We start from the raw sequence: 15,386 nt of genomic DNA on the forward strand, positions 1-15,386 counted from the left end.
CACGAGCTCAAATTTTTTGTGTAGGTGGTCCGTTTGGACCAAGCAATCCATTATGTCATGTCGTACCAGGTCCTGTATCGCTCTTATTTCTCCAATCATTTGGACCCTAATCTTCCTTTGTTGGCCGTGGAGTCTATGGCATATTTTTCTTACTTTGCCATTGTAGTGAGTGCTGAATTAGAGAGAGAGAGAGAGAGAGAGAGAATAATGAATATGTGCTGTCGTTCCTTTCTGTTGATGCTCTCAGTCAAGTGAGGAAGACACAATCCAAGTTGGCCATCATCAAGATGTTCTCCATTCAAGTTTTCAAGCAGGTAATTCGACTGATATAGATTTGATTGAGAAAGGATCTAGATTGGAAGGAGACATCCTATTTCCATTGCATGACATGAGCCTCCTGAGTCGGAGTATGAGGGGTTGCCCAATGTGTGAAGACATTGGAGCTGATAGCAAGCAGCATGTGGTCTGCAATTGGTGTGATCTAGAGTTTCATCAAAGTTGCTTAATGCAACCTCAGCTCACAAAGTCAGATAACTGGTTCTGCCCATCTTGTACGGCTTCCTTAAGCAGTCTGGGAAGGTGATGTCAATGACTTTGCAAAAGCAGTCTTAAGGGTACTTTGTTTTAAAGTCAGATCTTGGGCGTTCTGTAACTCATTCGTTGCTGAAAGATATCGCTTTTTGTATGATGATAGTAGTGAACTTATGTGGCTTTGTTTTTATTTCTGTGTAGTTCAAGTATTGGAAGGGTGGTTGTAGGCTCATTCATTTCAAAATATGATGCATTCATTGTGCTTTTGACAAAGTATTGTCATTGGCTTGGTTTACTACTTGATGGTAAGGGAATATGCTTATTTTGTTTTGCATGCTTCACTAACCTTTCTGTAAGCTCCTTTTTAATACAGAAGACTAAGTGTCCAGAATCTATATCAAGGTAGAGATTGTTAATTGGCCAAACCCATCGTTCATGCAACAATTTGCACTGCTTTTGTTTTTGTTCTCATCATTGTGGATCTAAAGATGTACTCATATCTAGTGTCTTGCCAGCAATGTGGTTATCCAGCTCTTGGATATGTTAGAAGAGCTAGACTTGAAGCTAGTATACCAGCAAAGGAAGTATCCATCGGAAGAGCCAACTTGATGCTATATAAATATCTTGCAGCATTTTGTGGGGACTCCCTTACGCTGTACGCTGTAGTTCCAAAGATTACAGGAGTGCTAAAACGTAGTGTGGTTATGGTCATATAGCACTTTGCTGCCAGTTTAATATTGAAGATCAAAATGGCGTAGCTCAGGGCATCAGATTTCTGAACTTGACTATCTGTCAAGGGAGAAGTTTCCAAAAATCATTTACAGAGGAGTGGCATTAATTTCCTCTGTTCTCCATGTCTCCATGTACTGGTCGTACGCATCTGCGCTGTTCTTGGAACAAGCCTTGTTTGGAACGACCCTGCACCTATGCACACTAGAAATGAACTGCTGAATGAGCTCAACGAATCGCTGAGAGTCTTTTGTATGATTAGGAGCTTGAGATGTAAATGATTTTGAGAAAGCAGTATGTGATATTGGAATTCCTAAGGCCCAAGGATCGATCCCAACCGAGGGAACACCCACCACTATGTTAAGGAAGCATATATAAAGTTATTACAGCCTTGGTGTATGTGAAAGGAAGCATATAAAAGCTATTACAGCCTTGGATGTGGAATTCTGTGATCTCATCAGTAAGCCCATAGGCTTTGGAGGATGTGCTTTCCATGCACTACCTTAATTCCAGGGATGTTCAGAATGCTGCAGAAAGGTGCAACGTAAGTTTATCGGGAGCACAATTAAACGGCTTTAAGAAAAATTGGCAGACCATCTCATTAATATTTAGATGTCACCATCTAAGCCTATTCGCATGGCAAGAGCCTCATAGATTTGAGGTAAGCAAGTGCTAGTTCTCAGCATTGTACTTTGAATCGCTGCAATCTTATGCTCATGTGCTTTCTTTTACTTAAAACCGATGTTAATGGACTTGTGATAGACAGCCCGAAATGAAAGGAAGTTAATTATGAAAGCATACAAAACAATTTCTTGTTGCACCAACCTTATGTTAAAGCTATACTCGCAATATTTTTGGTATGTTTATTTGAAAATACTAGTTCTGGTTGGTTCAACTAATGTTTGAAGTACTTAATACTCATTTTTTGATGGACATTCAAATGAAAATTATGAGTAAACAAACTATAGAAGAGAACTGAAATTGATTTAGGAGTTAAATCTTAAGGACTATGTTGATAGTGTTTTGTGAAAAAGTATTGAGCTCTCAAGATACATAATACAAGCACTACGATATGGACAGCAGGCTCCACCATTAGTTGAAGACTGCATCTTCATACAACAAAACTGGAGAATTGCCCTTGATACACCAGGAAAGAATGAAACGTATTACCTGATTTGCGATTCCTAACAATCGAGTCATTTTGAATACTTCGCAACTGAGAAACAACAGAAAATAATAAATCGATCCATTTGTCACAATGGGACTATTATGATTCTTATTGATACTGATTTATGAATGAACTATACAAAGTCGTTGCAAATACTTCTAGTAATATAACAAGAAGTAATCGTAGTTAAATGCGACTTACTATATGAACATATTCTAGGATGAGATGCTTGTGCTTTTGGGTTGTAGATCATAATCATAATGTTTGTGTGCATCGGATTTTTCATAAAAATACACGTCTCCTTTTGTATGGTTAATGAATCATTTCGTTCGTTAAAGCATTAATTTGAACCTCCTTTGGCATTATCCCTTGTTTGTTTTAACAGAGTCCAAGGTTGGCTCGTACGACATGCATATGTATTATGATACTATCCTTATATATATCCACCACAAATGCAATCTTTGGAGGGCCATTCCAAGAAGAGGCCTCAAGTTAAACTCACGGAGGTTGTGTTCCCATCATTAAATCACATCTAAATTGTGTATCTTGCTAGTCCATCCCATGAAGCTACCTATGCCATTCTCTTATATGAGATTTCTTGGATTGGCTTTCAAAAGTGACTCCATCTTGTTAATGATCTAATTCACTAAAAATAGTTAGTAATGAGATAAATCTTAAAACTCCAATAGTTTTGAAATCACAAAGCAATGATCACCATAAGAAAATTACATATATACAATTAAACCCAGAGCAAGCTTTCTCTAATGAGCACATGCAAAGTGTAAGCATTAGAAGCACGAGGATTAGACTCATGAACTTGGATGTCTAAAATTTGATCTCGTAGGTGTGTACATTGTTTCAAGTGTCAATTTGAGGACTACCTATTGCCTTTGGAGTTATTTGGATAAGAGTGTTTTGTTTTTGATAACAATCCAACATAAGTAAAAGTACCTACATGCTCCAACTCCTTAATTTGTATCTTGCCTCTTTTAGGATAGAGGGGCCACTACTATGACCCCTCCCCCTCCCCGATAGGGAGGTGAGGTGCCACCCAATTTTGTGCATGTTATTACCTTGTACTTCTCATAGATGAAGATGACATGTCAAGCTCTCCTCACATTTTTTTGGATGAATAATACCTTAGTATTGATCCTCACTTGACCTAGGCATTGTATCTTATAGTTTTCTATGTTCCACAAATTCTTTGGAAAGTTTAAAAACAAAAATTAGCTCGCTATTACTATTTGATAATGGTGATAGCTTTGAAAATGAATTTTGGCTTCATTAAGGACATTTTTGCCATGGATTAGTGCTAAAAAGTTAAGGAGCCATAGTAGTCGCCCGTGAAAGTAACATTCTTGCTCACTTTGCTACTTTAGGTAGTTGCCTTCCCCATGTCAAAGTAGTCGAGGCTCGGAGATTAGATCTACCGTTCGATCAAGTGGCTCTAAATCCCAAAAAATGGTGTGTGACTCAACCAAGCTGATGTGTTGACAACTTCGCGAGCCACCCATCACATCATGGAAAATAAATTTCCTATGTTGAAAACTCTCAAAGTGGCTCGTCACATCGAGGTAAAATTTATCAAAATTTACCATCCTTGCCCAATAAACTTTGATGGATTGTACAAGCCATGAGTCAACCTTTACCTTGAGGTCTTTTCCTCTCCTCTCATTTCTTCCTTTCTTGATTGTTTCTCGTCACTCACGCTCTCCCAATCCCCACGCTAGCCCCCTGTCCTCTTTTTGGTCCTGGGCAGATACATTGTCCCATTTAAACCTAGCTGGCTTTCTATTACTTGGCTTTCTCCTCTTTCCCTCCTACTACATCTCCCTCTCCTTCCCCATCTCCTTTCTCTCTTCCAGAGCCCTTCTAAAGCTAGGGGGTGGTTTGACTTTGACTTAGGGAGCGGGTATTCAAAATGGTTTGGCCAGAGGAGCTCAATGGGAACTTCCTTGATTCCCATTGTAATGCAAATATTTATCTCATATAAGGACAAGTAATAGGTTGTGCACGACGTACAAGAACTTTAGGATCATGCAGGTGGGGGTGCATAGTTTATGACAGAGTTGTGTTTGTTTATGTTTGTGATAGAATTAGGTGGGATCACATTAGTCTACTTTCTGATGTGCGACTAGCCATTCAAACAAACCTTTGTGTTTCCATTATTTTAAAGTACTCTTACAAAAGGAAAACTTCCCTTAGTGTAAGGTGATGGAACCGATCCTTGCCATTGAAATGGTGCACATGCTAGAATTCTAGCCATTTCTACTACACATGCTAGAAATCTAGCCATTTCTACCTGAGTGTTTCTTGGACGTGACTAGTGAGGTCGTTCATACATTTCCATATTGGAAAATCCCTCTTGGGTATGACCCAAGGAAGACTTTGGGGAAGCTCTATTTGATATTTCCTTTACTCTCTCTAGCTCTCTCTTGGATATCTCCTTAACTCTCTTAACTCTATAGGGATCTCTATAGGCTCAAGATCCATGATTTTGACCTCTTCAACCTAATTAAGAGGGAGATCTTAAAGATATTATACTTTCAATCGTTCCCATGATTCAAAATGCTTGGAAAATTTCTCAACTTTGTGGATTAGTCCCATTATCAAGAGCACGTCACTTGAACATATGCAAAATAGCATCCTCTTCACCACCCCCTTGGAATCTATCATGTGACTTTAATAGTTTCGCTTAAACTCTCATCTAGCCTCACAAACAACTCTCTTAATCATCTTGGGAAGGAGATGTTGGCCTTTTATTTATAAGAGAATTTACCGTACTTACATATGTCTGGATAGATCATAAGGCATCATAGTTATATGATCTTCATAATGTTTGTATAGACGATGGGTCTAAAAGCATTTAAACATTTTGTCCCATGTAAAACTTTCCCTATTAACTGTGTCTTCTTATCTCAACTATTGCAACATGTCTTCTTCTCACTCTATCTTTCGCTAAACTTAACCTGATCTTGACTTTGTTAGTGGGACATGAATGCTATAGATCCTAGTTGGTATGCTCTTCTTAAGACATCTGTTTAACCAATATCTTATAAATGCTCATTCCTCACCCACTTGAGGAATCAGATACCTCTAAACATTTATTAGAAATAGTAAAACTAGGAGCCATTTAAATACCTATGACCACCTAGAAATTCATATGAACATATTGCTTTGGGAACTTATAGTAATGAGGTCTAGATGGCATAGTTTGGTTTTCTTCTTATTCTTTGTTGGAAGGAGCACAAGAACAAGGCACGACTCTATGATAAGAGGGTTCTTATAACTAAAAATCACACTAGACATTAAGAACCAAAAACTTTCCTCTCATCTCTCATTCAACTCTTTCTAGATGTATTCCTCAACTATGGCACTGAAAAATCAATTGTAGCGGAGAGCAAGAGTTCACATCAGTGCACCTTCAGGAGATTATCACCCAAGGTTTTATTTGGAAAGTATATCCACATTAGAAAATAATTGAACCAAGCATCATCATCATAGTATAGTATTACCAATCATTCATATGCTCGACTAAATTATAAAGCTACTTTGGCACTCTTGGGTCTAATTAAAGGTTGCAGCATACAACAAGGTAATTAAAGGACACATGAGTGCTCTAGATCTAGGTATCACTATCCTAGCCAGGGCCAACATTGCCAGATTGGTGATCCGATACTAAGGAAAAACACGCCATAGATCGATAGGAATAAGGGTGCAGAAGGAAACACATTTTCCTTGGTTTTAGGATTAACTATAAGCAACACTAAAATAGTTCCAAAAACTAGTGCAGTGGTTGAAAGGAAATCCATTTTCTTTGGTTTAGGATTAATTGCAACCCACACTAAAATAGAACTAAGTGGTGGTTGCACAGGGAAATACATTTTTTTCGGTTTTATAATTCACTTGGTTTTAGGATTAACTGCAAGTAGCACTGAAATAGTTCCAAGAACTAGAATAAAAACCACCATGGTGGTTGTATAGAAATACATTTTCCTTGGTTTAGGATTAACTGCAACCCCCACTAAAATAGAACTAGCATGGTCGTTGCACAAGGAAACACATTTTCCTTTGGAACGACAGGAAAAGTATTTCCTTCATTAGGATTAAATTTTAAATGAACGAAAATTTTTAACTTTGTGCAACCACTGCATTAAAACAGAACCAGTGCGGTTGTTGCAAGGAAATACATTTTCCTTGGTTTAGGATTCACTACTATTTAGGATTAAATTTTAACCACTTGTTTTAAACTCCATGTGAATATATAAATAGTTGTGGGATTCCAACACAGGTCTCACGTGACCTAGCTAATTAACGTAAATACATTTCTTTGGTTTAATTAGGAATAGCTATAGGCCACCTCCAAGAACCAGCACGATGGTCACACCAAGCCAACATCAGCATGATGGTCCTGAATCTGGATTAGTGTGGGAGAGTTGTGCATAGATGACAGGTGGCGAGCTGCGAGTAGATGAAAGGTGACGGCCATCACTTTCATGCATGGATCCGACTCAATCTACTATCCTACCAGCAGATACAGATACACAGTAGGAGTTTAGTTATGTTCATGCAATTATTCACAGCAGGTAGGTCCTTAGTACAAGACACTCACAACTTTAGCACCATGTGGAGATATATGCCACAATGCATTCAGCTCTTTAGGTGACTCCATTCTAGCATCCATCACTGATGCTTGCAACTTTGACATGGAGTATTCCATCAGCAGTACAAATTAGAAGATCAATCTTCAGGACATTCCAACATTAACTTAGTCATGCTGCATTACACTACCCTTGGATCCAGTGATCACCACCTCTTTCGATCAACAGATCATCCCTTAGCATGAGGATATTTATGCATCAGTGTAGTACTACACCAATGCAATGGACATCGTCAAGTTCAGCCATAGTGCAACTTGGGGAACCTCATTGTTTTAGCATGCACTTATGGCTATCGTATATTGTCCATACTTAATGTAGATTAGTGGTTGGATCTAGGACTACAGATCTATCTTGACATCAGCATTCGGCAACGCATATACCTCAGGGATATCTTATGCTTTCTCAATTGTATTTTAGGATTCTAGGCCTTTACAATGTCAGCTCCTTCTTGACAAGCCTTTGATTGATGCTACATCCAATGTCGATGAATGTTTAGCCATGCACAGCACATGTTAGTTGAGCATACAGGTTCGATAGGTTGTTGTACCTTGTCAATTTTATGGGTCTCTTCATTAATAGAGTAGTGTATCATACTTGCACCTTTGGCCCCATCTTTTATGCAGCCCCTAGATCACTTTGTCCCATTGGCTATGCGGTCTTCTTTGACCCCACATCATTTGATAGAGATCATAGTGCTACTGCAACATACCTCCACCATTGCTTCCAGTTCTTTTGGGTTGGTGACACTCTTGTATGTCCCAACCTCCCAGATTCTTTATTCATAGCTACATCAACTATCTTCACATCTAGATGCCTCTTCTACAGAGTAGTTTCATAGTCCATGGCCACATATGACATGTTCGGCATGCAGCCATACACACAGTTCTTGATGTAGTCATCTTTCGATCGACTAGTCTTTGATCCAGATGGACTTTACTTTCTGCATATTTCTTTCCTCTTCCCTTCAGCCCATATTTTGAGTTTTATTCCCAAAGGTGAAGGATGACCTACAACTTAAAAAGGGGCAAATGCACATTTATGTACAGGATCATAAGTTGTACTCATTGTACATGCTAGTCACTGTGCTCACACTTGCACATACAACTCTAATTGTTTTCACTTTTCTTTTTTTAATTTTGGATTCTATTATATGCACCAAATGAAATCCACCAAAAGGTCTTGTAGATGCATCCTCTACTTACCCAATGCAATGTAAGAGGGGGTGTTGAGGATAGTGTAAATTGCATTATCTAGATAGGGTGTTAGGGGAAAACCCTAACCCTAACCCTAACCCTAAGGGGTACTCATGTATATATTCATGTTTATGTTCAGTACAACAGAGTGTAAAAATAGCTATATTGTGTGGACTCCTCTTTGTTAGGGGTTAGCTAGGCACTTTTAGCTAGCTCTAGTCCTAAGTAGTACCCTTAGGGGTTAGTTGTCATAGTCAGCATCCTAAAATAGTTATTCAGTTATATGTGCATGTAACTACTAGAATCGTGCTAATGAGTCTTATTAGTCAGATAGAATTCAGAGACGAGTCTGATTGTTTGCAATGATGCTATGTTTATTTTTTCTATCCTAATCTTTTACTGTAATTTGATAATGATGAATGAATGGAGAAAATTTTTTGATTTGTATCTCCTATTTGCAATGTGCTATTGATATTATGCTCCAGGATGCTCTTCCACCACAGCCTCCGCCTCATATACCCAAGGACCATTGGATTGAATAAGACAAGTTTCAAATTTAGGCAAATATTTCAAACATTTATTTTTATTAGGGCATACAAACTTTCCATGATACCCTTTCTGCTGCAGAGAATAACCAATAAAGATGCACTTCTCAGCTTTTGGATCCAACTTGGATCTCAACTCATCTGGCACATGAACATAGGCAATGCAACCAAAAACTTTCAAATGAGAAATATCTGGTTTCCTACCAGTATACCTCTCCTTTGGCGTCATGCCATGTATTGCTGTAGTGGGAGTCCTATTCATTATGTAGACTGCTGTAGCAACTGGTTCAGCCCAATAATAATCTGGCAGGTCTTTTTCGTTGAGCATGACACGAGATACCTCTTCAATATGCCTGTTTTTCCTTTCTGTAAGTCCATTTTGTTGTGGGGTATGACTGCATGAATATTGCTGCTTTATACCATGCTCGTGCAGGAAACTTGCAAACTCATTTGAGAGGTACTCTCCCCCTCCATCTGACCTTAGGCATTTTATTTGCAGGCCTGTTTCTTTTTCAACCATAGCTTTAAAAGCTTTGAAATGCCCAAACACTTCACTTTTATTTTTCATAAAATACACCCAAACTTTTTTGATGTAGTCATCAATAAAAGTGACAAAATAATGACAGCCTCCAATAGATGCAGCTTTAGTAGTCCACACATCGGAGTGGATTAATTCCAATGGCCTCTTACTCTCTTGAACATGTCTAGGAAATGGTTTCCTTGCTTGTTTTCCAAATTGATAGGATTCACATACCTTATGCATTTCTGCAACCTTGAACTTAGGCAATCTTGCAACAATATTTTGGGCTTGCATTAATTTAAGTCGCTGTACATTAACATGACCAATGCGTTTATGCCAGATATCAATATCTGCAACTACATCGGTCCCATGTGCAAACATTGCTGCACTCAATTCAGGCATGTCCGTATCCAACGTAAACATCCTACCCTTCTTCTTCCCTTTTGCTATCAAGTGACCTTTATTTTTCATATCCTCAACAAAGCATCCATGAGGATTAAATCTGACCTGCAAGCCCTGCTCAACCATTTGACTAACAGAAACCAGGTTCTTGGTGATATTTGGAACATGAAATACATCAGACATGTATTTCTTTTTTCCATCCAATCTGCACAATAGGATGCGCAGTATCATCACCAGTCTCCACAAATCCTGGTCTTTGCATTTTCCTTGCATCCTGCATCCATTCTGCATGACCTGTCGTGTGGTTTGATGCACCTAAGTCAACATACCACACATCATTGCTTTCTTCTACACTTGCCACAAATTTGGTCATGTGCTGCACCATAAACAAATGCTCATTTCTATCATCACCCTGTCTACTAGAGGATGCATAATTGCCTTGTTGCAATTTTCTAGTCATGATGTCATTCTACTTTTTATAACAGTCTTTAACCATATGACCCATTTTACCAGAGTAGTAGCATTCAACATTGCTATTTGCATTTTGGCCTCTATGCCATCCACCATGACCTCTTTGGCTCCCCCTGCCTCTAAAGTTACCACGTCCTCCTCCATAGGACTGGTTTTCTTGAATTTGCTGCATATTTGGATTTTTGCCACGGCCTCCAAATCGGCCTGCTCTACCTCTGCCTCTACCTCTTCTAGCATTTGAGTAGAAGATAGCTTCTTTTGAAGTTCCTCCTGAAGAAGATGCACCACCATTTCTCTGCTCTTCACAAATTAGAAGAGCAATCAACTCCTCAAAATCAGAAAAATTCTCACGGACGGCAATGGATGTCTGGAATTGTGCATAATCCTTTCCTAGACCATTCAAGGTCACAGAAACTAGATCATCATCTTCCACTGGCGACCCAATAGAAGCAAGTGCATCTGCAATCTTCTTCACCTTCATGTGGTAGTCATTGATGCTCATATTTTCTCTCTGCACATTATGCAACTCCTGCTTGTGCTGCATTTTCCTGGTTGCGTATTTGTGCTATACATTTTTGTCAAAGTATCCCATGCCTCCTTCGGCATGCTTGCATCCTGAATATGCACAATCATAGAATCTAAAATACTGATAGAAAACCAGTACATAACTTTTCTGGGTCTCTCATGCTAGCCTTTAAATGCCTGCAACTCCTGTTGATTGGGAACATTAGGCATAACTGGTTCTTGTTTAGCTCCAGTAATGAACTCCCAATAACCTTTTTCCTTAAGGAAATTTGTCAATCTAAACTTCCATGCTTGGAAGTTGTTCTTGTCAAGCTTTTCAGTGACAATCTATGAAAGAGCATCAGATGCCATTATAGAACACTGCAAAATATTATGCCACTGCAAAAAAACACAACTTCTGCTCACAACAGCAAATCTGCAAAACTGACGAGAGTGGTATTTGAGCACACAGTCACGTCCTAGTGACAATTATGCATCAACATGCAATAAGAATGATTTTGTCACTCCCAATATCTCTGCACACAGGCATATGATGCAATTTCTGTGGCAACTTTTCACCGACCTGCAGAACAGTGGTCGCATAGCAAAAATAATGCACTTTTCTGAGTGCCTGCAGAAAAGTTTTGCCACCAAAACGGGCCTCAAAATGGCCTCGAATCAAAAAAATAATGTCACAAAGGGCTTTGCTCTTTGCCCGTAGCATATACTACCCTCTCGCCACACCACGAAGGGTGTCCTAGACAGTGCACTCTTGCACTTTCTGACTGTGCTACCTGCAGAGATTTGCTTCCAACCTTGAAAAAAAAGAAAGCAACACCGATCCTCTTACTAGGACACTGCAAACTTGGTTTGCTTTCTTGAGCTCCTTACCACAAACCGAGCTTTGATACCATGTGAGGAGAGTGGGAGAGAAGGAAGGAGTCTCACTTGCGGCTTTCTCACATACACAATGGGGGAATACACACAAAGGTGGAGGCTAGAAACAGTTTTCCTCTTCTTAGTTGTGAAAGCCAAAGAACTCTAAGTATAAAAGAATAGGTGAACCCTATATGTGGGTCTCAAACCAAACTCAGCTAACCTAGGTGGCATACTAACTGAGCCACTAACTAGAGTACATAAAGATAGCTGTCATCCAGCTATTATTCATGGGCAGTGTACCAACCGCATTTGTAGCTAACAAGTCGGTGAACAAGTCGGTGACATAAATGCACAATGGTTACCCTGGCATATCACAAGTGGAGATTGATATATCAACATGTAGGGTAGTTACCACATGGCATCCTACCATTGCATGCGTCAAGTACGAGAGGATCCCATGCCCTCACCTCCTAGCCATGAATAGCCTCCTTCAACCCCTAGCAAAAGGTCAGCGGGACTGAAGGAGGGTCTACTCTCTTTTCTTAATATATACCAAGGTCCCTTTCATGATCCCATTGTATATGGGATTTCTACTTTTATTTCCACATGTCACTTGCACATCAAGGGGGTCTCAATACCCCTCTAATATTTCACATATTACCAAGGTGCCACCATGAGGGGGGTTAGGACCACACACCTATGAACAAAACATAGATTTCAGACTACTAAGCATAGCCATAAAGAACCAATTAAATCACATGATCCTCTCGAGAGAATGATGTGGGAGGTCGAAGAGGGGAGCAACGTCGGCTTATTTCCTGCCAAAGATGGAGAGAGCATGAGACAAAAATGTGAGGAGGGAGGCAAAAGAGTAGGCTACATGCATTTCATATATGGACAGGAAGCTTCATGGCAGTCAGGAGGAAGTTTGCAGGCACGGATCAACAAGGAGCAATATCAGGAGAAAGGGCAACCATGAGAAAATGTAGAAATCGGAAAAGCAAGAGCTGACCTTGTGTTACCAAGGCATGGGAAGGTTGATTGGCAATTGTATCAAGAGGGTTATTGGCAGTTATAGCAAATGCTAACAATAAATTGATTAAGACCTCTTTAGTTGTTAGTTATTTATGGAGACACGTGGCTCAAGGAGAGGCCAAATTTTCATTTCATCCCATGATGCTACCTGCCTAATAAGATATTATTTGTAATGTGCATATAATGCAAAGAGGAATATTTAATTAGCCTCATATTTGTGAGATGGGTGTGATATAAAGAAATATGTAAAGTGGCATGTATGCTAATTGAAATGGGGTCTTATTGAGTCTTTTAAGGAGAATTTGATCTAGTTTATAGATCCTAAACTTTGTGAATCATTGTAAAATAAGACTATACAAAGTAACCCTTTGAATATATGTCTTATTGAGATCAAATTTTTAATGGTTACCACCTTCTCCATGCTTCCCCTTGGGCCTGCACAAAGAAATGAAGCAAAGGCATTTGATCTTAGGGACTATTCCAACCAACATGCTACAAAAAACTAAAATTTCATTTATATACTTTAAACCAAATACCACACTACAAGACTTCAAACTTACATACAATAGCACACTCCAAAACTTGAAATTTACCCATCTCCTCAGGAGTAATCTTAGATGCAAAAAAAGAGTCATTCACTTCATGGAAGTTCCAAATGGAGTACAAAACATCCTTTAACTCCATTTTGACAAATTCCTCCATGTTTAATCTTTTACAAATAAACATAAAAATATCAACCATCAAATCATATTATTACCCCTTAACTTTAACACGATAACCAAAGCAACCCATCTACATTACCTAGTCTATTTAATGCTCCAATCAAGCTACATCCACTGCTACAACAATAATCATAAATTGCTTTCCAACAAATGCATGTCTAGGTAGTACGCCTGAAGAAATATGGACTGGTTGTAAACCGAATGTGTCTCATTTTCAAACTTTTGCATGCTGAGCCTTGGTTCATATACCTAGGGATTTGTGGTGGTATTTAAATATTAGTTTTAAAACGGTGTGTTTAAATATTTTAAACGTTTTTAAAGTAGCCCTGGGATGTTATAAAATACCCCACTAGCGATTTTTATCCAAGACCGGCTTCTGCAATTCCCAGGACCATAGCCCCTGTTGGTTCCCAACCGATGTATCAATACACCGGCCGGTATTTTGACACAACACCGACTAGTATTACATAATATTGACCAGTTTAGGGTACACCGACCAATATTTTTCTACATCGACTGGTATAATTAACAACACTGGCCTATCTTTCAACACCGGTCGGTGTTTCATGTTGTTAATGTTATATAAACCAGTGCCGCGCTAGTACTATTCACAAAATGTGAGATTCCTAGAATACTATGGAGTCTTGGGAATGAAAAGAAGCATAAGAAAGAGGATAAACAAAGCTACAAAGAAATTTGTAAGTTTTGTTAGTCCTTCTAAGTTTAAAAAAGTATCTAGTGCCAGTGGTGGGCTCACTTTTGCCAATTGGAATCCACTCGCACTTAGATACTAATTGGAAAATTAGCATTTACATACTATTAGGTGAAGAGCAAGTTAGTTGCATGTGACATTGTACTTAGCTTTGGAAAAATAGATGATTTTTATTTTATGCATGAAGTATATATGCTGTAACTTGTCTAAATTGTAGACTCTTTGGAAAGACTTTTCACTTAGGACTAGGTAAAGAGTTTGTTAGTTGCATGGCTTGGAATTTTAGTTTAGCTACATAACTTAAGATTTCAGTCTAGATGCATGAAATATAGTAGAAAGATACTAGCAAAATTTAGAAAAATGGTAGAGTAGACATTAGCGCATGAAATGATTTACTTTTGGAATAGTTTATGTTTGTGTGTATGATTTTCTTACTTTTAGCATATGTATTTATTTATAAGCATGTAACTATAGCTTGTAACTATACCTAAAGAAAAAGTCAATGAGCCAGTTGGAGGTTCACTTAAGCTGACCTGTAACAACTCATTCATTGTTGATGAATAATATTATACCATGTGCCGGATGGAGGTTCGCATAGGATGACCTAGAACATCTCGTATGTGATTAAAATTCATACTATATATTACTGAAACTCTACATATTTAAGAGTGATGAGGAAATGTTTGAGCCAGTTGTGGGCTCGCTTATGCTGGCCGTTTGCATCTTGCTCGAAGTCTAGCTAGTTGTGGAGCTCGCAATTTTTGGCTCATAGCAACCCGCAAAATTATGTGGCATATGCGTGGAGAGATAATGGTATACATAGGTTCACTATCCTTAAACAAATTAGATATGAACACAATACATATATATACATTAAAAAAAACAATATTGAGGATTGAGGGTAGTAGGTTAACAATTTCTCCCAGCTTAGAAAGTAGTTATAAAATTGTTTATAGCTACTTGTGTAAGTAATGCTAGCTACTGCACCAGTGTGTATAAAATACTGACATCCGTCATCAATAGATTATGATGTTGTAGACAATCATGGTGCAGATAGATGCTTACGAGAGAGAGAGAAGGACGTGGGAAAAGGCGATTTGCAATCCCATGCCTATTTCAACAGGTAGATTACCACATTCACAATCATCCAATTTACATCAGGAGGGAGCAAGACACTTGGATGATTTCTCTCTCTCTCAGTCTAGCAAGCTTGCATGGAGTATTCTAAGTTAGTGTCCCAAATAGCCACATTGATTTTGAACATAGAACTGTAAACGATTCAAAATATTATTATGTGCACTAGAACCTAAATGA

General features: G+C 38.6%; 1 protein-coding gene across 1 annotated transcript in view; it reads left to right on the forward strand.

The window, feature by feature from the left end:
• Positions 1 to 723, forward strand: part of LOC147899231 (uncharacterized) — a 53,230-nt gene extending 52,507 nt beyond the window's left edge. The window contains exons 6-7 of the mRNA XM_087378681.1: positions 25 to 69; positions 248 to 723. Coding sequence (XP_087234807.1) covers positions 25 to 69; positions 248 to 583 — 381 coding nt within the window. The 3' untranslated portion in view covers positions 584 to 723. The remainder of the gene's footprint in view (positions 1 to 24; positions 70 to 247) is intronic.
• Positions 724 to 15,386: the final 14,663 nt, after the last annotated feature.

Source organism: Dipteris shenzhenensis, chromosome 8, assembly GCF_047967505.1.
Source record: "Dipteris shenzhenensis isolate YYH24624 ecotype China chromosome 8, Dip_SZ_1.0, whole genome shotgun sequence".
NCBI lineage: Eukaryota > Viridiplantae > Streptophyta > Polypodiopsida > Gleicheniales > Dipteridaceae > Dipteris > Dipteris shenzhenensis.